Source organism: Coturnix japonica, chromosome 1 (genome assembly GCF_001577835.2).
Source record: "Coturnix japonica isolate 7356 chromosome 1, Coturnix japonica 2.1, whole genome shotgun sequence".
Classification (NCBI taxonomy): domain Eukaryota; kingdom Metazoa; phylum Chordata; class Aves; order Galliformes; family Phasianidae; genus Coturnix; species Coturnix japonica.
Window position 1 is genome coordinate 37,270,859 of NC_029516.1, and position 22,762 is coordinate 37,293,620.

The following is a 22,762-nucleotide window of genomic DNA, read 5'->3' on the forward strand; positions in this document are numbered from 1 at the left end:
AAAGCTAAATTTAGCTTATTTTGTCTCACCTATGCAACATAATACCTGCCTTTCCATTTGAATTGGGAAAAAAAAAAAAAAAAAAAAAAATTAAACGGGTTTTAAAATTGCATTTTTTTTTCCCCCCATATCAAAATTGCTTGTAGCGATAATTTCCTCTTTAGTTTATATCATGAATACTGCAGCCATCAAATGCATTCACTTTAGGAGTTGTTTTAAATAAAAAGAGTAAGTATAGAAAAAATAAATTTCTAACTTGAATTAATTCTGTTCCCCGTTAACATAAATATATATATTTTTAGTGCTCAAATTTTGTTCACCCAGCAGTAACCCCCCACCCTTCCTGCAAAATATAATATAATAAATACATAAAATTCCATGCTTGTAGCTGCAGAGCTTTCGTGCATTTGACTAGAAGTAAATACTAGGAGCCGTTTCCATCTGATTTGACAGTTTTATGCTGTTACCCCACTCTTAGAAAGTGATTCTTTGCTAACAGTAGCTGTGAGTAAGCAGTCCTATCTTCCTCCTTCAAGAGACAGTGGAAAAAAGCATCTATTAGTGCAGCAAAGAATAGTTATAATATCTTGTAGTGTGCTAGGTGAAGAAGCAATGTTTTCTTAAAGAAAAAAGGCTACAATAAACCAGTATTTTCCATGATTATTAATATTATTATATCACTAGTGATGACAAGGTGAAAGGAGAATATATGTTTAAAAGTATGGCCTTCTTTGAATGCCCAATATTTAAATTATTTTATGTAACTAAAACATTCAAAGACTAACACATACAGTTCTTTTATTGGGGTGTATACTGTGTTTTTAGCTAGTTTGTTTGTGTTACTTTTTTAAGTCAAAAGTGTTTTTGAAGAATAAAAGTAGTTCAGGATGCTTCAGTGTTCTTCAAAGAAATAGAAAATACTTTTTCTGTCTGCCAGTCATAACAGCTTAAAAACAGAAAGCTTAGACCAGCAAGTGAACTGCCTGGAATTGTTTGGAAGTTAAATAAAAATACTGCTTTCTGAAAATAGTGTAGGGCTGTGTAAATGGCAGAACTGCTGCCATGGTTCATGAGAAAGCAGAGAAAGAATAGCCATTAGTTGTTTGGGAAACAGCCATAGATATCTAGAGTATTTGAGCATCCCACAGGCAGTCCAACAACAGCAAAACAGTCTGGTTATGCTAAATATGTTGGAGAGCTGAAGGAAAGTGGTTTACACTTCAGCTCAAAGTCTAAATTTATTCTCCAGTGTCAGTATTCTTTCTTTCAGTTCTTCAGCAGTGCTGTAATTTCCTTTGAAATCCAAGTCACTGTGGGATACCTGCTGCTCCTTCAGCAGGATATCAGAAAGCCCAATATTCTTTCTTAATGTCTGTAGAGATCTGAAAACAAGGACAGTACATATATATTTTTTCCCCTTTGCACAGTCCAACAGTATCTCTGATACGTGCATCCTAAATAGCAGGAAGATAAGAATATTTTATTAACTACTGGCTAGACTTTATTTTTCCCCTCTGCATATACTAAGAATTTAAGAAAATAAACAATTTTGAGACATGGACTCTATTACTTTATTTTGAAACATGGACTCATCAGGCTATTACTCCTTCCTCTGCCTTCCCAGAGGTGCTCTGCAAAATCATTCAACAAGTTCATCTGTGCTGAAAACTGCAGTTTAAAAACTCCACCCCTGGTCCAGTAGGAATTAGTTTTGGCAAGGTGTCTTTTTGGTCTTTTTGTAGCATGTCAAGTGGAGTGGATTATATTTGGGGTTATTTTTTTACTTTTTTTTTTTTTTTTTTTTTTCCAATTCATTTTCATGTATGTTATGGACCTAGACTAATTAATTTCGAGACAAAGAATTACTATTAATTAAGAGGAAAATAAGATTATCCAGGTTGTTTCTCAAACTAAGCATGTTTGTTTAGATATTCATCTAGTTGTTGCACTATCTTTCTTTTACATCCTGGTTTTCATCATGAGTTATGTGTCTTCATTTTCCTGCCTATATTAGATTGCATAGGAGTATGTGTTGAGGCTTTATTATCTAAGTCTGGTAGAGAAAAAAACCTTTGATGTGAACATGATAGTAATTTGCACACATTTTGATGCCTCTTTATGCCTTTTCTTTCAGTGAAACCAGGTGTTATTCACCTCTCTGTCTTGGATTAAGATTTCTGCCAGCACTGAGTCATTTGTAAATTAGGTGATGGCTGATATGATAGCAGCTGCAGTAGAGTCATAGAATCACCAAGGTTGGAAAATATCTCCAAGATCATCCAGTCCAACTGTCCACCTATCAGCAATATATCCCACTAAACCATGTCCCTCAGTGCAACATCTATATGTTCCATGAACATCTCCAGGGACGGCAACTCCACCACCTCCCTGGGCAGCCAATTTCCGTGTCTGACCATTCTTTTGGGGAAGAAGCTTTTCCTAACATCCAATCTGAATCTCCTCTGGCATAATTTGAGGCCATTCCCTCTAGTCCTATCGCAAGTTACATAGGCCCACCCCCAGCTCACCACATTTTCCTTTCAGGTAGTTGTAGAGAGCGATAAGCTTCCTCAGAGAAGATCCCCGTTCCCTCAGCCCCTTCTCAAAAGGCTTGTGCTCCAGACCCCTTACCAGCTTCATTGCCCTTCTCTGAACAGGTTCCAGCGCATCAGTGTCTTTCCTTGTGGTGAGGGGCCCAAAACTGAACTCGCTACTCAAGATGTGGTCTCACCATTCCTGAGTAAAAAGAAAGCATCATTTCCCTGCTCCCGCTGACAGCACTATTTCTGATACAAGGCTGAATGCCATTGGCTTTCTTGGCCACCGGGGTACACCGCTGGCTCATGTTCAGCCAAATGTCAACCAGTACCCACAGGTCTGTTTCTTTTTTACAGTCTTCCAGCCACTCTGCTCCAAGCTTGGGGTTCTTGTGGCCAAAGTGTAGGATCCAGCATTTGGTGTTCTTGAACTTCATGCCATTGGTCTCAGCCCAGCTTTCTAGCCTGTCCAGATTGCCCTGTAGAGGGCCTTGCTACCCTCGAGCAGATCAACTCTTCCTGACAACTTGGTGTTATCGTGAGGTTGCACTCTGTGTCCTTATCCAGATCATCAGTAAAGATATTGAACAGGATGGGACCCAATACTGACCCCCGGGGTAACACCACTCATGACTGGGTGCCAGCTGGATTTATTTCCATTCACCACCACTCTCTAGGCATGGCCATCCAGCCAGTTCCTTACTCAGCCAAGAATGTACCTGTCCGGGCCATTGGCTGACAGCTTCTCTCAGCAGAAGGCTTGTGTTTAGTTTAGTTTCTAAATACATAAAAGATTTTTAAATAAGAAAAAAAAAAAAAAAAAAAAAAAAAAAAAAGAACTATGTATTCAGTGTCTTTTTGTTCTCTTTGCTTAGGTGTTGTGGCACGTTGAACTTGTATTTCTGTTCTCAGGATATAAAAGATAGAATATAGACTATTAGAGATGCTAGTGAATTACTTTCATCTCTTTACTTAGTTTCACTGCCTGCAATAGATGAAATGTGTCTTGTCATGATCTACCTTCTTCTGTGTGATCTGTATTTCTCTACCACTATGAACATTCACTGGATGGTAAAGCTTTACAGGGTTTATCTTGTCTTAATAAGTGATTTAAAAAAGAGCAAACAAAACTCACTTTGAAGTCTCACAGAGAAGCTTTCTTCCTAAATATGAACTATACTGCCTTTTCCAAATCTTACACATGTAGTCCTCTTAGGATTACCTTGGTTTGACAAACTCCAGTCCTCCTGTGACTGTTCTGGCATGTTCCCAGGTCACTGTCCTCTCTGTTACCCTTACCTGGAAGTGGGCCAACATGATCCATCTACTTTAGCTCTGAGAACCATAGCTGTCATTTCAGTTGGATAAGTACACCCTTCCATTTCTGTAGGAATCTAGCTTACGGTCCACCACTTGGGATTTAAGTGATAGTTTTGAAATACATATAATTATTTTTAGAATTCCGCCTGCTGTTCAGAAAGCTGTGTAAGTTTACAAATTTAACACAGTCACGTCTTGGCCTGAGTCAATTTAGTTCTCTAAAGCATTCCTCAGGGCTGATCCTGAAGTCTCTGGGATGATCACTTCTCTCTTGAACAATCTGAGTCCTTTTTCTCTACAAAATAGAATTCCTTAGGTCATGAGAGCTTTGAGTCAGCCCTGGTTCACTGCTCTGTTCTTGATCCTTGTGGAGCCTCATGACATGGCTTACAGTGCTCACATACTTGCACTGCACATAGCTAACAAAGCTATGCAATCAAAAATGTCATCGGGTTCTCCTGTGATTCAGAACAGTGAGCACATTAGATGCTAAGGGCAGCATAATTCACTTTTCTCCCTTCTTTTGAGTCAATTGATTCATCATCAGCCTTCTGTTCTCTAGACTAAACAGAGTAAGTGATGAAGCCTAGGAGCAGTCCCTCCTTAGCAAATGCTTAATATCATCTCAGTTTCATTGAGCTGAGAGAGCTGCTGTCCTGTCCTTTGTGGAAGAAAAGTTAACTTAGAGGAAGGTATATTGGACAGTGGTGTTGAACATAGCAGGAAATGTCATGGATTCATATCCATTTGTAACACAGTTTCAAAAATAAATAGGACTGAAACACTGCCTGACAAAATTCAGTTGTTTCAGTGCCCGTGCTGACAAGTACTGGAGAGCTTTCATAGTTCTGTATATAATGCAGTCGTGTTTTTTGTTCACCTGCTGTCATTCCAGAAGTCCCAGAATTGATCAACAAATAGCATAAGTAATGTTCTTAATAAAGAGAATGATAATATACAATGCTGAGGTGGTAGTAGAGATCTGATTAAATGCCTCATCATTACTAAATACCCACTAATATTAAAAAAAAATAAAAAATAAAAAAAAAATCAATATATAATGTAGATTAAACTCATAAATTGTAAGTACACAGAGACCATTTATCACTTTAGGAAACAAGGAACGGGGCATTTCTGCTGTTGTTTTAGCAAGATGAGGTAACTTGATCAAAGTGTCTATTAACAAGTAAAATTTCTGTAGAGAAAATATTGTAAATTATAAGTAAATTTGTGGTATATTTTGACATATTTATAACTTCTTTGCAATAATATGAAGAACAGAAATGCTTTGTATGAATCGTAATGTTCTCTCAGCAGAACTTATAATAAAACTCTTTAGCTTCCAACTTAATAACTTTTAGTGCTTAGGTGAACTTCTCTGCACTCAAACCACTTAATAAACATTGTTTAATTGATCTCCTGAATATATCTGTAAGACAGAGTGTGTCTGTGTTGTAATAAAACTGATTCTCTTCATTTACTTTTTTTGGTGATTGCAACTGAGCTTTCAGAGTTTTTATTCAGAAAACCTATTTTGCTTCTGCTGGTGAAAATCTTTTCTTATCTAGAACAAAGTGATTGCTTGATGAAATGTGAATGCTAAAGGCTGAAGCACCACTCTACTTTATCCAGTAGTATCCTTGACAGAAAAAAAAAAAAAAAAAAAAGACATGAACTGATGATGAATATAACCTTCTGACAAGAAGGAAAAGGTTGCTCTTTATAGCTATGAATACAACCTCTTAGATGTAAATGGTGTATCTGATACTGAGCTCTCTCTCTCCATTACAGCCAAGTTCTGGTATCTGAGATTTTGTTGACCGCTATAAATGGCCTCCACTGCAAAATCTCTGTCTTTTTTTCTTCATTAGGATGAATTTTCCATTAGCAAACATTGGTATTAATATTTCATCTTCTTTCTCATGAAGTTGACCACACTCGAAACTTCTCAGAGAAACTCAGATTTCCCTTTGGGACCTCTGTCTGCTCCCAAATATGTTTTAAGAAGGATGACCCTTTAATGGGAGTTAAGAATATAGACCAAAATATAATCTGTAAATGTAAATTTCAGCAGTTCTCACAGTGTTTGAACTCTAAATAACTTAGTTTTCTTGGCCCTTCTTTTATGAGAATAGTAATTACACAGAAAAATGTTCCTTACGTTTCTCTTCTATACTGCAAGAACACTTCCTCTCCTTCCTTTACTTCATTGCCCTAGAGGCTGAAATGCGTTTATGTTCCATTAGTGTCTAGCTGTGTTGTTGTAGTAGGCACTGTACGAACCCACAGTGAGAGACAGTCCCTGGCAGAAAAAGCCTGCAACTAATGAATGAACAACAGATGTCAAGAGTAAAGAATGGAAAGGGTTCAGGAGATGAAACTTCCTAAACAACAAATCTAAATAACAGATCAGCAACAGACTTGGGAACAGAATATGACTTTTAATTTGTAGTTTAGCACCTGTAATTTCAGCAGGAGGGAGCTGAATCTGATGACGGTAATTTATCTATTTTAAGGGTATAAACTTGAGCACAAGAAAAAAAACATATTTTTCTCTGCAAGCCTCGTTTGGCATTAAGTGTATTTTTGCTGAGGCCATCTTGTTATCACATTGCTCAAAAAAATTCTCTAATTTTAACCTTAACAGTGGTCTTACTCTGTGTAAGATAATACGTGGCTTTCATGTATTATTTCAGCTATTAATGTAGAGTTTTAGATAAGTGATGATATGAATAATTCAGTTAGTAAATATTTGATCTAGAACTATCCAGTGTCAATGCTACTAATGAACAGAAAAACTTTTTTTTGTGGAAGTTCCAAGAACCTGTAATAAGAATCTATTTGTTCCCTGTTACCATAGAGCTGAGAGCTTCACTATACGCTGCTGTATTCACCTCTGCCTACCTCATGGTGATATCTGCTACATGGTGAGGTGACGCTGTGAATGTTCGTCATTCATGGTTTTCTCACTGGTTGCTTAAGAACAATGATTTATAATGCAAAATGAAACAGTTTTAAGAACATGATAAAAAATAGCAAAAACGAAGCCCAAAGTGTCCTGAACAGGAAGCCTGGATTGTTATGCTCCAGGAATTGTCACAAAATTTCATAGAAAAAGAGAAGGGGTTATTTCTTTTTGTGTCTAGTTATACAAGTTTATACTCTCGAGTTTTATAAGTTAATTTAATGTTCATGGGGCTGACAGCCTTGTATAAATACACCCCCTCTGACATGTGTAACATAATCGGTGCTTGTGGAATCTTATCCTTGCTGTTTTTGCCAATTTTCAGAAGCATCACCTGGATAGAAAGATCTCTTAACTTTCCATATAGGTTTTTTTTTTTTCAGTTCTTTTATATTGACTCAATTACGCGGATAACTACTGAATTAACTAATTTCAGAGGAAAAAAAAAATGCATTGAAAATTAGACATACTATGATGTAAATTCTTGGAAAGCAGCTCAGCATTTCAAAGTTGGAAGTGTAATTTGTACTGTTTCCCCCTTGTAAATTTTTCAGTTTTGCCGTACTATTTTAATACCTGTTCCCCTGTGATTTACTTGTGCAACAAGTTCATAGTGAAAGAAGACATAAAATTGTACCAAGTGCAGTGCAAAATTCAAATATTGATGCTGTAACCAAGAAGAGATGATTAGTATGCTGCTATGAAGTCTTGACTTATATGAAAAGTACACATCTTTCAGTTGACTTGTTAGTTTTGGAAGGAGAGAGAAGCAAATGGAAAGTCAGTTGGGACAGTGTTGGAAACAGAAGTTTTTAATAAAAATAAAACTCTCTTCAATTATTTCATCATCCAGAAAAAAAATAAAGAAATAAAAAAAAATCTTACTTTGTACTTAACATGATAATGTCGAGGAATTTTGGAATATTTTAAAGCATTGATGCTATGGAGTTTTGCAGCATCTGTTGGATCTGTTAGCTTAATTGTCATTGATAAGCCTTGATATCTTAGCTCTGCAATGTAAACTGAAGAAAAACTAGTTGTCTCATGAAATTACGAGTCTTTATGGGGAGTGTGGAGGAGTTGCACTGTTCATCGGCTTGATGTGGGAGCTGGCTGGTTTTGATACAAGCCAACATTACTTTTTTGCAGTGTGATGAAGCCCAGGGCAGGCTAATAGTTTAATGAATGCAAGTGGTGGCCATACACTTCAAAGTGTTTTTCAAAACTGGATGTCTTTTGATTCCAAAAGTTTTACATAGAGTGGGCTGTTTGTTTTGCTCTTGGTCTTATGTGCCCTCCTCCCTTGTTCTTTCCAGATGGAAAAACAGAGATCATTACTAGTCAGAATTAACAAAGGGGAGAAATAAGTGAAAAAAAGGGAAAGGCAAGTACTGCTTTTCTAGTGAAGTTGAACACTGAAGATTCTTGTGGTAGTGTCCTTTATCATAAATGTTGTCAATCATTACATTTTAAAAAAGCCTTTTTCTTTTTTCTTTTTCTTTTTTTTTTTCTTTTCTTTTTCCTGCTTCAGGATCTCTTCATCCCTAAAATCCGTTAACAAATAAAACAAAGATTATAGTTGTTAGTGTTCATTTTGTTTTCACAGGTTGTAAGGGAAAATGCAGAAAGACCTGCTGATTTCAGCTTGAGAATAGAAAATAAAGCACAAATACCTGTAAATCTCTCTAGAAGTTTCTTTGGCTTGTTGTGCATTGCTCTGTGAAGTAGAGTTGCTTGTTTGGACTCTGAGAACTTGATTACAAATGATTTTGCTGTTCCCTAAGTATTTCAGTAGCAGTTCAAGTAGTTTATCAATGTCACTCAAGTAATGATCAGGCTCACTTTTTCGATGCCTTCATCAATTTCTGTTTTAACTTAAATGTTATGAATCTGTCTTATAGTTTTAAGATGAGATCAGTATCACAAAACTTCAATAATTCATTGTTATGAGTTGTAAAAATTGTAAATCTGTTTCGATTCGGTTTTAGGATCTATTTACTCCAAGCAACGTTTACAAATGACTGTGTTGTCTCCTGATGTAATACACTGGGAAAATTAAGGTTTTGTTTTGTTTTGTTTTTCTCTTATGTTTATCAAGTTGTATTTTGATGATATTTATCTTTATTTATTTATGTATTTATATTTTCTCTTCCTTGATTCAGCAAAGGTATGTTTAGAACAAATATCTTTTATTATCATCTCATTTTTATTTTCTTACTACATGGGTTCTGCTTCAAGATTATCTTTATTAAGACAATTAATTTAATTGTTGTTTTGAAGAAAACTGTTTTATTGTGTAGTCAACATATTTGCTTTTTGCACCAAGTGCTTCTCTCTCAGGCTTTACTTAGTTGCTTTATAAATTCCATAGGCTAGGATAATCCTTTATTCAAAAGAAATGCAAGGATTTATTTAAATTAATTTATTCTGATCATTTCTGATTTGTTTTCATAACTGAATTGCATTTTGAAAGTTCAACTCTTCTGTTTAGTAAGATGTGCATTTTAAATCCAGCCAGATTAGGTTGGACAACATTGTTCCTGCCTTGAAATTGTCTGTCTTGCCCTCTTTCAGAAGAAAGGTGCAAAGAGAGGGTTTTATATATCAACTTACTTTTCTCAGTCCTCAGTTCCTATAATTCAGAAACCAAATTAAACTTTGAAGAAGAGTTTTTTTCATAAACATTCTCATTTTGAAAAATTAAGTGTCTGAAAACTTGGAGTACCTTCACTGCTAGATTGCCTAGGGGCCTGATAATCTGATAGAAATCTATTTTGATGTGGCCCAAAATCATACTACTTAAGCAATTATTTGTTTTCTTACTTAATACTACATTATTTTTTTCTTACTCTTTAAAAATCAAACAAACAAGAGGTACACAAAAAGAAAGGGAAAAAAAAAAAAAAACGACACAAAAAAACACCCCCATTTAAAATGTCCATTTTCCTATCAAGAAATCCAACTAGTTTAGAGGTTCTCAAATATAAGGAGAATTTTCACTTAGTTGCTGGCTTACATGTTGTGTAGATTTACTTTTTAGTTTTTTGTATGTCCATTTACGTTGTGTAGACCTATGGAACCATATGCAATTAATATGCTGTTTTATAGGTGGATGAGATGAGATGTGGAGATGAGATGTGTGATGTTACCTTAGTTGCCTTGCGAAGCTGGCTTAGTATACTAAGCGGGATAAAAATCCATCCTAAATACTAGAATTGACTGATTTAGTTTCTTCCCTTTGCCTCGAGTATATTCATTTTTAATTTCTCAGGATGTGCAGATGGAAAATAGCCTTGTGCTGAAATGTAGTTGAAGTCATAGAGTGTGGTTTTAGTGTGTTTGTAGCTTCACATCCAGGTGCAATTTTCTCTGTGCTTCTGAATGCTCACATAATGTTGCTATAATTTTACAGAAGAAATTGGACTTCAGATAAGGATTGATAAAAATTTCCACAAGTTTAGCCAAACACTAAATAGAGTAAATTTCAGATGCAATAACACAGGTTAAATATTGGTATTAATCCTTGACACAAAATACTTTGCAGACTGTAAAATAAGATATCGCCTGAAAAAGTCTATTAAATCAGTTAAATAATGGAACATGCAGCATTAAATGAAGTCCAGAGTAGAAACTATTGCACTTGGCAGGATCCTTCTGCAGCAAAACACAACAGTTTGAACACCGTGTATATTCTAAGGAAAAACATGTACCTGATAATAATTATTATAATTGTTAACCTGCTATTGGCGTTATATTAAGCCACATTAAAAGTTTGTGTTACTCAGTTTTGATAAAAGTTACTGTAAAAAAGGACTTGAGTAACTGAAGAGGCAGAACTTAACAGTAATTTGAGCTAATGTTCATGGTTCGTACATCAGGAGTGAAGAGTTTGCCATGTATTTTGTATTTGGTGAAAAGGATGGGCATCCTCTTTCCACTATACTTAGACATAAAAAAAGAAATTCTTGTGAAAGTTGAACTATTTTATGAAACAACTTCAATGTATTATAAGCATAATGTGTTTTTTGTTCATGTATACATACACTCTATAATTATAAGGCCGTTTAAATTATCTTCCTGGAATAACTTAAGTTGTATTTTATATAAAATATTAGTTCCAGTTTCTTTTGTATGCATACTTTTCTTAACGCTCAACAAACTGCAAAAAGAACACATGTGAAGCCTTAGTTTTTATTATTATTATTATTATTGTTTTTTACCTCGAGTCCTTTATAGCTGGGATATAAAAACACATTATATAACACAATAAAATTTATGGAAAGGAACCACATGTTGTCCAAGTAGAAAGATGCATTTTAGTGATGTGTCTAATATGTTTATATCCATATGGCATACTTTTAATTCTGGTTATTTACCTTACTGTTCGTCCAATTCCAGTGTCACATGTCAATTTTGATACTTCCCTGAGAAGCCTGTCTGGGTACAGCTCTTGAGGTTTTGAGTAGATAGACTGGAAAAAAAAACTTTAACCATGAAGATGCTCTATCTATGTGCATTTAACTCTGAAGCTTTTCACGTAGAGGTTTTAGAAGAGAAAATGATCCTTTTCCTTTGCTACAGTTCTTTCCAAATCATGCAGATGTATTTTGTTTTGAAAGTTTATTTTCCCACCCAAAAATGATATGTATGCAGAGTGTATGCAAATCACTGCTACATAATGTAAGTCACACAGTACAGTAAGATGCAATGATACGGAGAACTGAGGGAAAAAACAAGAAACCTCCCCTCCCCTTCCTTAGGCATAGCTTCTTTGTGGGGCTTGCCTCCCCTTGGAACTTGCCCATGCTCAGATACTGTGTCATGTGTAATTGGATTGGAGCTCTTTCTGAATACTGCTTTCTTCTCTTGACAGCATGGGGTAACCTTGGAAATGTTCTCAAGAGCCAGAGCAAGATTTCTGAAGCTGAAAGCGCCTACAGAAATGCCTTGTACTACCGCAGCAACATGGCTGATATGCTCTATAATTTGTAAGTATGTGTGGCTTTCCTGGGGTTGGATCCTTTGCAAAACCTGTTGTGAATATAGCTATTGATTTCCCTGTAGGAAATGGAGGTGATTCTAGCTGTTGCTTTGTACTGATCATTTCATTAATAGTGCTCTTTAAGCTTTGGGGAGGACAGGGTCTCTCCTTGGTCAATATTACTGTATATTCTTCTATCATTATTCTTAGAACAGGCAAACATACAAATCTGATTGCTTAAAATGAAACAAAATTCCCACACTGAACAAAGTGCAGATAGATGAGCTTGGCACCAGTACTACTCCATCTGTTTCTGACTGTGCTAAAATACAGAGGTGTTACTTAGACTTTAAAAGGAAGTCTAAATAACAGTGGGTGGGAGGAGTGGGTGTAAGCACTTCCTAGCATAAGTCCATATCTTTCAGTGAGGTCCTGAACTGTTAGAATAGCTAAATACTTTCTGGAGCAGCGGAGTGATTCAATGGGTGTTCAGGGCTGTGCCCTGCTCCCAGCTCTGCTCTACTCCCTTTCCTTCATTTGGGCACCCAACAGCCTGGGCCCTCAGAGTGGGGTTAAATAAATAAACAAACAGATAAATATATAAAATTCTGCCAAGAATAAGTCCAATTTAAAATGGCCATTCAAATTATCTGGCAATTAAGTTTACCACAATAGACTTTTTGTTGTTGTTATTATTATTATTATTATTATTATTATTATTATTATTATTATTATTATTATTATTATTATTATTATAATATTTTATTTATTTTTTTTTTTTAACCAAGGAATCAGTTGTCCATTCCATTAGTTTGCCTTGCAGGTAAATGTACAGGAGATGTTTCTCTGCTTTTTCAATGAAATTTAGTGGTACTAGACCTATTCCAAAGTCATTATAGTAACTCAAAATTTGTATATATTTTTTAATCATACATTTAAAGCATATGTGCATGCACAACAATTTTTGCCTCTGTTAGGCAATATCTGTGAAAATCATATTTTTAAGAACAAACTCTTTTCACTTGTGTTTAAAGAAGTAACTTTTGAATGAAGCAGGAGAATGTAGGATTAAAAAAATGAAACAATTGATATTCTCGCATTTCTTATACACAGTTGGCTTGGGGGATGAAAATTGTAACTATTGCATTTTTATTTTTTTTTTTATATATATGCCTATACAGAAATAGCAGAGTAATAAGAAGAAGGAGGGTTGGGCGGTAAAGACAGGGGATATAAAAGAAATCAGACTTCAGTAGTTTTGCTGTTCTAAGAGCAAGCCATAATATTCTGGCTTTGCATTGATTAACAAAATGTATGCCTACAAGCCTTCATTTATGATAAATAGAAAACCTCTTAGAATTCCACCAAGTTTGTGTAAAAGGAATTTAACTAGAATTGTTGGAATGTATAGACCATAAAGGTACCTACATGTACTCCTGAAAGTAAACAAAGTATTTGCTATACAGTATGTATATATATTTGCATATGCAAAAAACAATATTTAATTCTTAATCTTTCTAACAGTATCCAGGGTGCAATAAAATTCTCTTCCTTTTTTTCTTTTTTTTTTTTTCTTTTTTTTCCCCTAAGTTTCACAAAAACATGACCTACAGAAACCGAAAACTCTCTCATCATTATTTTAAATCTTTTTATTTATACAGTCTTGTTTTTTTTCCTCTTGTTTTTACTTCCATATCCAGTATGGAAACTAAGTGGTAAATGAAATGGGCTTTGATGCAGTAAGACACCAATCTAATCCAATATTTTAAGGGCAAACTCTGAAGAGCTTCTTGCAAGTTCAGCCCTTCCGTGGCACATTGTTATACGGGGGCCTCTTACAAAAATAATGTAATTGAAAAAATACTTCTTCTATGTGATTACAGGAGGACTGTTAGATTTACTGTTTCTGGGTTTTAGGATGTGGCCTTAAAACTAAAGCAATCATTTTGTAGATTTTTAGAAAGAAAGCACGCTTACAGTGATTTCTGATTTGTGTGGTTTTGGCCTAATGGATCCTAAGTCTATTTAAGCTTCCCATATTCTTTATTTTTTCTTAGCATTTATGCCCCAGTATTTGATACAAGTTAATAAGCACTTGCAGCAGTATTCATATGCAGCAATAGCAAATCAAAGTGCTGTCTGATCAAGGAAGAAATTATTAAGGATTAACTGAGAGTTTTCAATGGGTAATGATCAAAGACAAACTACACAAACAGAAGCATTTGATGATCTCACTTCTGTTTTTTCAAGACACCATTTTGTGCTAAAATGTGCTGTTGGCTTAGCAATTGTCTATTGATGTGTTAAAGCCTGGTGAATTTAGCAGGATGGAGAAATGGCTGATTTCTGTAATGCATTATTTTCTGACTGATACCTTTGCAGCTCTACAGCAGCTCTGAGTCGTAGATTCTTTTGCCATTCAGGACAATTTAAGCTGTATGAATTTAGATTACATAATTACATAATCTCCCTTTGAACGCTTGCCTGATTCAGAATGTGTCATTTGCCATTTTGTTCAAATGTGGCAATTATGTAACCATAAATAAATCCCTACATTTGTAGAGAGCAGCAGACATATAGTAAAGACCATATAATAAGATGCTTAGTGTGGAGAACAAGAATAAAAATAACACAAGTCATCAGTCACATACATTGTGGAGAAGCACTACATTCAGAAGATGAATGGATTTTGACAAACTGTAATTCTCTATGAAGATCTGTGTTGTCATGGCTTTCTCTCTCTTCAACAAACACCCAGGAAACTAAGTTCCAAGTTAATCTGCATCTTTAAGAAATAATTTTTAATTTTATTTTAATAATAGTGAATAAAAGAAAAGCTCTCGCTAACAGGAATATTAAGTTGGTGGTTCATCACTCATATAGGTGTGAGTTAAAATGGGTTTGTTCTGCTGACATTTCTCAGGTCCAAATACATAAAAGTGAAACTGCCTGGTAAACAGCCTATTTTCTTGAGGATAGGATCTTTGGCCTGGAATCTTAGCAACCTGAACTCAGGCTGAGGATTTCTGACTTCTTTAGAAACTTTTTTTTTCTTTTCTTTTCTTTTTTTTTTTTTTTCTAAAAGCCTTATGAAAATCTCAAGAGGATTTTGGAGCTTGATATCTCCGAGAGTAGTTGAGATTTTCATAGTAATTTTAGTGCTGAAAGGATTTCAGCTCTCATTTTCTACTGTATGTGGAGATTGTATTAAAATATGACTGTAATAAGGTAGTCTACACTTCAACATGTGGCCTCCTGCTTGAGATAGCACTGCAGGTAATTCTACCAAATCTCAAAACCAACTTCTAAAAATCTATGTAGTGCTGCTGATTTCTGCTAGATTTCAGAAGGTGATAAATCAGCATAAATGGAGATCTCTTTCCACATGTTTAAGAAATCCATATATTCTGATACTGTGAAGTACCAAGGACGGAACTATAGAAAAATATTTGCTTCTCCAAAGTAGGCAATGATCAACAGATGAAAAATAAACTAGCTTTTTTATGGCTTGTTAACATTTTTATGATTGTCCTAAAGCTCCAGGTTTCTTTTGCTTTGTTTAAAATTGCTTCTAGTCACTGCCTAAAGTAAAATTGTTTATCAATTAAAAGACAGTTTATTGATAATTTGCTCATTTGTAATTAGGCCAAGCTCTGCTTAGAGTATGCTTTTATTGTTATAACAGTGATCTATGCTACCTTGAGTAATCAGCAGATTAAAGTAGATCTGTAATCTCACATTAGTGTTTAATATACCTTTGAAATGGTATTAGTTCATTTAAATGATGAATTTGGGGAGTGTACAATGCCCAATAAATAATAAATTAACTAAAGACCCCAAGTACCTTTACTTTTGATTCAGTGGTACTGCTTTGTGTCTACAAGTTTATTATTCAGATAATTTATTTGAATATATTCAAAGTCTGACTTTGCGTAACTTTTACTTCAGTAACTTCAGGGTACTATGTCAGTAAATGTGGATTTATTTTATTTTTCTAGACTTCTGTTAGCTAAAGTCTTCAGTAGTAACTGACACTTTAATTCTGTGAAGTCTGAGGTTGTAGAAGTGTTTCATGCACAGTCTTTAACTTTGCATCCTTTTGTGAAACCTCTGGAAATCAATATAAACTAAATTGTTGTTTGTTGCTCTTAGCCTGTGTAACACCTGAAATTGTGTTTCAGCTTTTTCCTTTTTAAGGGTGCTGGCATGAAAATCTCCTTTGAGCTGTAAAAGTTGAAAATCCCAAAAAGTAAGCTAACTCCCTAAACTGTGCTGACCTGGAATTGACCCTTCATGGACAGAGTTGCTGCATTGCTTCTTCACATAGTAGGAAACAAGTCAAGGTTATAGTTCCTCTTCCTTGATAGCACAGAAGCTTTTTACAATGCAGGATGTTGAATTTAAAAGCAAAGAGGATGTATTGCCAGCTGTTTTACTACTTGACCAGTGTATTCTTTGCTCAGAAAAAAAAAAGAACTTGCTACAAACCTGTTTGGAATTAATCTGAGCTTTGCCAGCACTCTTCATCTATCAAGGGCAACAGCTGAAATTTGTGTCTTTTTGTAACTGAAGCTCTCTGCATAAAGTCTTGCTGACTGGTTTTTGAGGTAGCACTCAAAGGTCACTTCAATGACCAGTGGCATCGCACAGTGCAAATCTCTGCTGTGGGTCTTATTTTGGGAGCCTGTGATGAAAAATGAAGTAACGATATTTTTGTAAGCAGTATTGAGAGCTGAAATGCATTCAGTGATATTCAGTTGCATATTTCATTCTTTGAAATTGAGGTTATTTGTGCATAAATTTTGTCCTTTCCGTGGACACAGCAGTTCAGCTTCATTAGTACCTTCCAGTACATAACGGGAGCCTATAGGGAAGTTGGAGAGAGATTTTTCATCAGGAAGTGCAGTGAAAGTTCAAGGAGTAATGGCTTTAAGCTAAAAGGAGGTAGGTTTAGATTAGATATTAAGAAGAAATTATTTGCTGTGAGGGTGGTGACAGAGGAACAAGTTGCCCAAAGAAACTGTAGATGTACCACCCTGGGAAGTATTTAAGGACAGTTCTCTGCCCATGTATGGAAAGCTGGAACTATGTGTCCTTTGAGGTCCCTTTTTAGCCTGATCATTCTGTTTCTATAAATGGCTTGTAAGAGTTTCTGTCAAATTCTCATCCCACAGTGCTCGCAGAGGCACAGGAGGGATCAGACATCTTGTGTGCATGGTGCTGGCACAGCTCACAGCTGCTCAGCACCAAGAGTGGGGGCGAAAAAGCAGGAGCAATGACACTCCTTGTCCAGGAGCATCCATCTCTTTCTGTCCAGACAGCAGGGCTTGTATCAGCTGATATGATGAAATAATGGCAACATCAACTGAAGTGACTCGGGAAGAAAAGGAAGAAGAGAACTATTTTCTGTCCAGTTTACTTGCATTTGAGGATCTTTTTCCTGTAAATGGGAGGATATGACAGAATTCTTTCTGTGCTGTCTGAAAGACTAGAGAGAGTTAGAGAGTTTTGTGGGTGATGGTTCTATTTCAATATTTTTTTGTCTTTTTTTTTGTTTTGTTTTGTTTTGTTTTGTTTTGTTTACTAATGTTATGGTTATGATTTCTCTGTCTGTTAAATTCTGCAAAGGGAATGGTCATTCTATATTACTACATTCTGGATATGGATTATTACTGACTGATTTGTGTTCGATTTACATATATGCTAACAGGATGTTACTGGAAAACATTAAAGGTACTTTGTTTGCACTGTTCCTTTGTGCTTGGCTTTCCTGTTAATGCAACATAGTTGTAGACTGTTAGAAAAGGTTAGCCGTCATTTTGTGGAGTAGCTAAATGGCTTAATTGCTTAAAAGCAAGACAAAACAAAACAAAACAAAAAAGTAATTAAGGAGACTTATTGTCTTCATGTGCTGGGCTGTTGTATTTTCCATTGCTATTTTTCTCTCCATTAGTTTTGCAAATGACAGTGAAAGAGTTGGTTTGGACAAAACACTTCTGTTTTTGCTGTACGTGGTCTGAGATTTTAATAGATATTTCACTAACATCCATGTTTACCTTCATGACAGTTATGGTTCCTGTGTATTGTGTGTATGTGGCTACTATGTGCCAGCTTTTGTGATTAAGAAATTCACTTCTTAAACAGAGCAGCTGGACTGCACCAGGAAGAAATTATTATGTAACTAGAGAAAAGCAGTAGGCTGTCCATTTGTGTTTTGCATCTACTTTTCAGTCCCTGAAAATAATTTTTCCTATTAATATTCAGTGACTTTATACCAAACACAAGCCCAAGAAGGAAAGCAGGAAGACTTTTTCAAGTTGTTGGTCAAAGAAGGTAGATGAAAGTTGGCAGCTTAAAGAATTCAGAATACTCGCAGAGAAGAACTAGTTTTGGAGAAATGTTCTGCTTCATACGTGTATAAGTAGTAATAATCAATTCTCATTTATGGAAGTAATGTTCAGCATTTCCAGATACTCAGAAGTTAACCTTTTTATTTTTCTTGCAACTAGACAAACAGGATTCTGAGATGCTTCCAAAGTTGGTGATTGAGGTCTGTTAATGCTTCAAGTAGTCAGCTCCTATCTTGCATTTCACAAGTGATTCACACTCCATTTTAAATTTAGCTAGAAGCAATACACACACACACAAAACCTTTTGTAAGGATGTTCCAGAGTTTTGCTGCTGTGATAGCTAAAACTTGTCTACTAATTCTTCCTAAATTAGTTCACGGTCAATTTATATCCATTTACTTTATGTCCTGCGGTTTAAGTAGCTTTTCCTTTTACAAGTAATTTGATCTTCGTGTATTTTTAGAGGGAAAATTTATTCTGCCACAGTACTTGCTTTTACAAAGCAAAAGGAGCTGCTGACTCTTTTTTGCCCCCTCTCATCTGGTAGACTTCACATTTGTGCAATTATGCAAGTAAACTTTCTTTGAACAAAAGTTGTGTTTCAATTAATGTTTTAACTCATGTGCTTTACAACTGGGAAGTGAACTGTAGGGAAAAAAAGAGCTTGTAAATGGCAAACTTGATGCAGCTTGTCCAGTGGTTTGCTGTTGTTTTTTATTTGTTTGTTTTGGATTTTTTTTTTCTTTTTTTTTTTTTTTTTCAGTGTATTTGAGATTATGCTCTTCTGTTTCTTTAGCTTGAGTATCCTTAGCCACTGTAGAAAGTTTATTAAAAAGTGTCAGATGCCTTCAAGATCTTCTGTATTCATCTGAGCTCACCAGTTGAGCCTACTGTCTTGTATCAATCATTACTGCAAAGATGTACTTCTGTTTGTTCATTCCTGTGTAAGGAAGAAGGCAGACTTTCTATCTCTGTGACTACTAAATGTAGGTATATTCTTAATGCAGATTTACTGTCCTGCTTCACAACTGGCTTTTGGTCAGTGCACTGCACAGTACCTCCTCTTTTAACTCTTTCTGTCCATTCCTTATATCTTCTGACAGTAACCTCTGAAGAGTTGTTATCACTTAAAAGTGTGAACAGAGGAAGGGAATGGCATATCAAGAACAGATCCATTCCTGGCAGAGGAGGAATTTCCATATGTGGCCATCTGCCTCAACTGCTGGGAAATGGCAGAGGCTCAGTGGTGCCCACAATGTCTGAGTTTCCACTGAGAGGCATTATTCTGCATCTAGAAATTGGTCATTCAGAGCCAATGTTTCTTTTGTCCCTGCATCTACTGTAGATAGAAGTGGCAAAATGAGACAAAAATTAACTTTCTCCTTTTAAAAAAGTGCCCTGAAGATGTCTTCGATATAACAAAGCCTAAATATAAGCACAGGGGGAAAAATATAAATAAAATATTTTAATTGTGGAAATATATAACTTTGCAAGTCATATTATAAAGTTTTGGCTAAACATATAATACCTTCTTTTTCTCATGTAAATGTGTATGCAGGAAGCTTTTCCTGACAGTTTGTCATTTTTTATAGACTCGTCATTCATCCATTATCACTCCTTTTTGGGTGAATGGGAAGGAGCTTATTTTTGTTTGAAAAGTTTGAAAGTCGATAGAAGAGGAAGCAGAGACTCCATTTGCCATTGCCATTTTCCAACTTTAACCCAAGCAATCAGCTATAGGGGAAGGAAGGAAGGAGAGAATTGAGACTACCGGAGTGGATCTGAATAAACAAATGCAAAGCATTTCTAAGGTCATGGGCTTTCATTCTTACAGTCTATGGGCCTCACTTTATCTGCCCCTCTCCATGCTCCTCTGTTCCTCAGGCACTTCTCCAAATAGGTCTCTGTACCGTGAGGCCTACCCTTGAGACACTGCTACAGGCAGAAGCTCCTCCATCCCTCCTGCCCCACCACAAGTCTTTTCAGGGCTGCAAGGAGCTTCTGCTCTGCATCTGGAGCAACTTCTGCCCTCCTCCTGCATTGATCTCAGAGGTTATTGAGCATATTTATATGCTTGCATCAGCCTGTTTGAGCTTAAAGCCAGGGAGGAACTGATTTTTCATCTGGAAAGTGAAGTATCTCTCTTTAGTTACATCTCTTCAGACTCTTCTGTTCATTTTATTCATTGAAATTTATATTTTTTAATTTTTCTTTACAACTTTTCTTATCTTCATTTAACCTGAAACTAGAACTAGAAGCTCGTAAATATAGTCAGCTTTTACTGCCAGACGCCACAGGGAAAAACAGTGATTAATCAGGACTGATTTCACAAGGAGAGGCAGTTTCATTCCTGATCAAGGTTTTTAGGTCATATCCATCCTTCTGTTTTTGTTTTGTTTTGTTCATTCCAAAGCTCATATATAATGGAAATGAAAATATTTTAAATTAATGCAATTAATTCAATACTCAGTCATGCATCAAAACAGGTTATGTTTTTATATGTTTGTGAGAGAAAGAGAATGTCTGTTAGAGAAACTACTGTATTTTGTTTTGTTTTGTTCTGTTTTGTTTTGTTCTGTTTTGTTTTGTTTTGTTTGTCTTTAAGTCTTAGGAGTAGAAATATGGGAAAAAGAAAACCACCTTAAAGTTTCAAGTAATAAATCAAGTATTCAAGTACTAGAGCATGTAGAGAACAGAAAAGATCAATTTGGTAAAAATGATAAATAAAATTGCTTTTAATCCAAAAAGCACAAATGACATGCATAGTAAGATAATTTATTGTGTTTGTGTTAACCAATTGCTTCTCTTAACATTAAGAAGTGCTTATACTAGAAATAGGAACTAAGTCTGTTACTGACTAACTTGGGGCTAATGGACAGATAATGTTTCAAATGTGAGGCTACATGGTGCAGATGGAGAGAATATATATATATATTCTGCCATTTTGTTGAATTCTGACCCAGTGATCAGAAGTAAACAACACTTTTTTATTCCCCTGAAGTCTACAGGTTTGTGTTAAGATGTTTGCCTGAGACTTTGGAAGGAAAAAGTGTTTCTCATTGGAAATGGATAATGGAAAAATGTCCAACCTCTTTGCAGTCTGAAAAGCTACTATCAGATAGAAGCATAGAGGAAGGAGAGAAAGATTCTGTAGAAAATAGAAAAAATGGAAATTACAACCCTCTGTCATCCAACCTTCTAAGATAAATATTTATATTTATTTTTTTCCTGCGTAGTTTGAGGTGTACAAACAAGGTCATCTCCCACTGGATCATGTCTGAGTACAAGCCCTAAAATAACTAATTATTAAGGATTTTCTTATATTTGCTTTTCTAAGGCATTTGTATATACTTCTTCTGATCTTAAAACTTTGGGAACATTGCAATGCTTTGAATGCTCATTTAAGCATACAGTTGTGAATTCGAGATTTCCACATGGCTAATTTCTCAGTACCTTCTGTATGGCTTCTGTAATTTATAATTCACGGGGATAATTGTCATAACAGCTTTAATTAATGCTCATGAATTATGAAACTAACAGAACTGGAAGAATGAAGAATCATTTTTTGACATCTCTAAAGTTATTAAATTTAGTTGGAGCATGAGAAGAAGACATGAGGAAAAAAAAAAAGAATGGATGTGGATGCTTAGCCCTATCTTGGATAATAGTGAAACTGCTCAGCAAGAACTGGTTAAAGTAATACAAAAGAAGTGTTAGGTGGTTAACTTTATTGTGCATTTGAAAAAAGTCTGCTTATTTCAATTCAAGGAGAGAAAACAAACTAAACATGAGTGACTTAAAGGTTACAAATAACTCCACGATACTCCAACCACTTTAAAAAATCATTTTGTCAAATGAGTCAATAAATATTCTTGTTTCTATCAAGCTGAAACTACTGAATCTAACAGCTTTTTGTAAAGTCATATGAAAGTACCTTTTGTCTATGAATTAATCATGTTTTCAGGCAAAAAAAAAAAAAACAACAAAAAACAAAAAAAAAATCAATATGAATTGTTAGTAATGTGTGAATGTATTATATTTCTCTCAGCTTATCATAGAATCGTAGAATGGTTTAGGTTGGGAAGGATCTTTAAGATCATCTGGTTCCAACCCCTCTGCTATAGACATGGACACCTCCCTCTGTACCAGGTTGCTCAAATCCCCATCCATCCTGGCCTTGAATGTTTCCAGAGAGGGAGCATCCACAGCCTCTGTTTTGTTTTTAATATTTATGCTTAATTTGATATGATGAGACATAAAATATGTTTTGAAATTACATTTTGAATGACCTTCCTCTCTCTTTCTCTTCCACCTGTGTGCAGAGGATTGCTACTTCAGGAAAACAACAGGTTTTCAGAAGCGCTGCATTACTATAAACTGGCTATTGGTAGCAGACCCACATTAGCTTGTAAGTATTTCAGCTGGACAAGCTTGCATAATATTGATTAGCGTTTTAAAGGACATCTTCCTGCTCTTTAATGAGACTTTTTTTTTTTTTTTTTCCTCATGCTTTTTTTTTTTTTTTTATTCTGAATGTGAAAGGAGAAATTTCACCCTTTCCATCTGAAAACATTTTGTTTTACTGTGGTGAAATTTTACAGTGGTTTTG

At 35.3% G+C, this 22,762-nt stretch overlaps 1 protein-coding gene across 4 annotated transcripts in view; it reads left to right on the top strand.

Annotated features, from left to right (window-relative positions):
• TMTC2 (transmembrane O-mannosyltransferase targeting cadherins 2) overlaps window positions 1–22,762 on the top strand; it is a 241,980-nt gene that overhangs the window by 149,539 nt on the left and 69,679 nt on the right. For all 4 annotated transcript variants that reach the window (XM_015857482.2, XM_015857488.2, XM_015857497.2 and 1 more), the window contains 2 exons: window positions 11,696–11,810; window positions 22,476–22,561. In XM_015857482.2, the coding sequence (XP_015712968.1) occupies window positions 11,696–11,810; window positions 22,476–22,561 (201 nt within the window). The remainder of the gene's footprint in view (window positions 1–11,695; window positions 11,811–22,475; window positions 22,562–22,762) is intronic.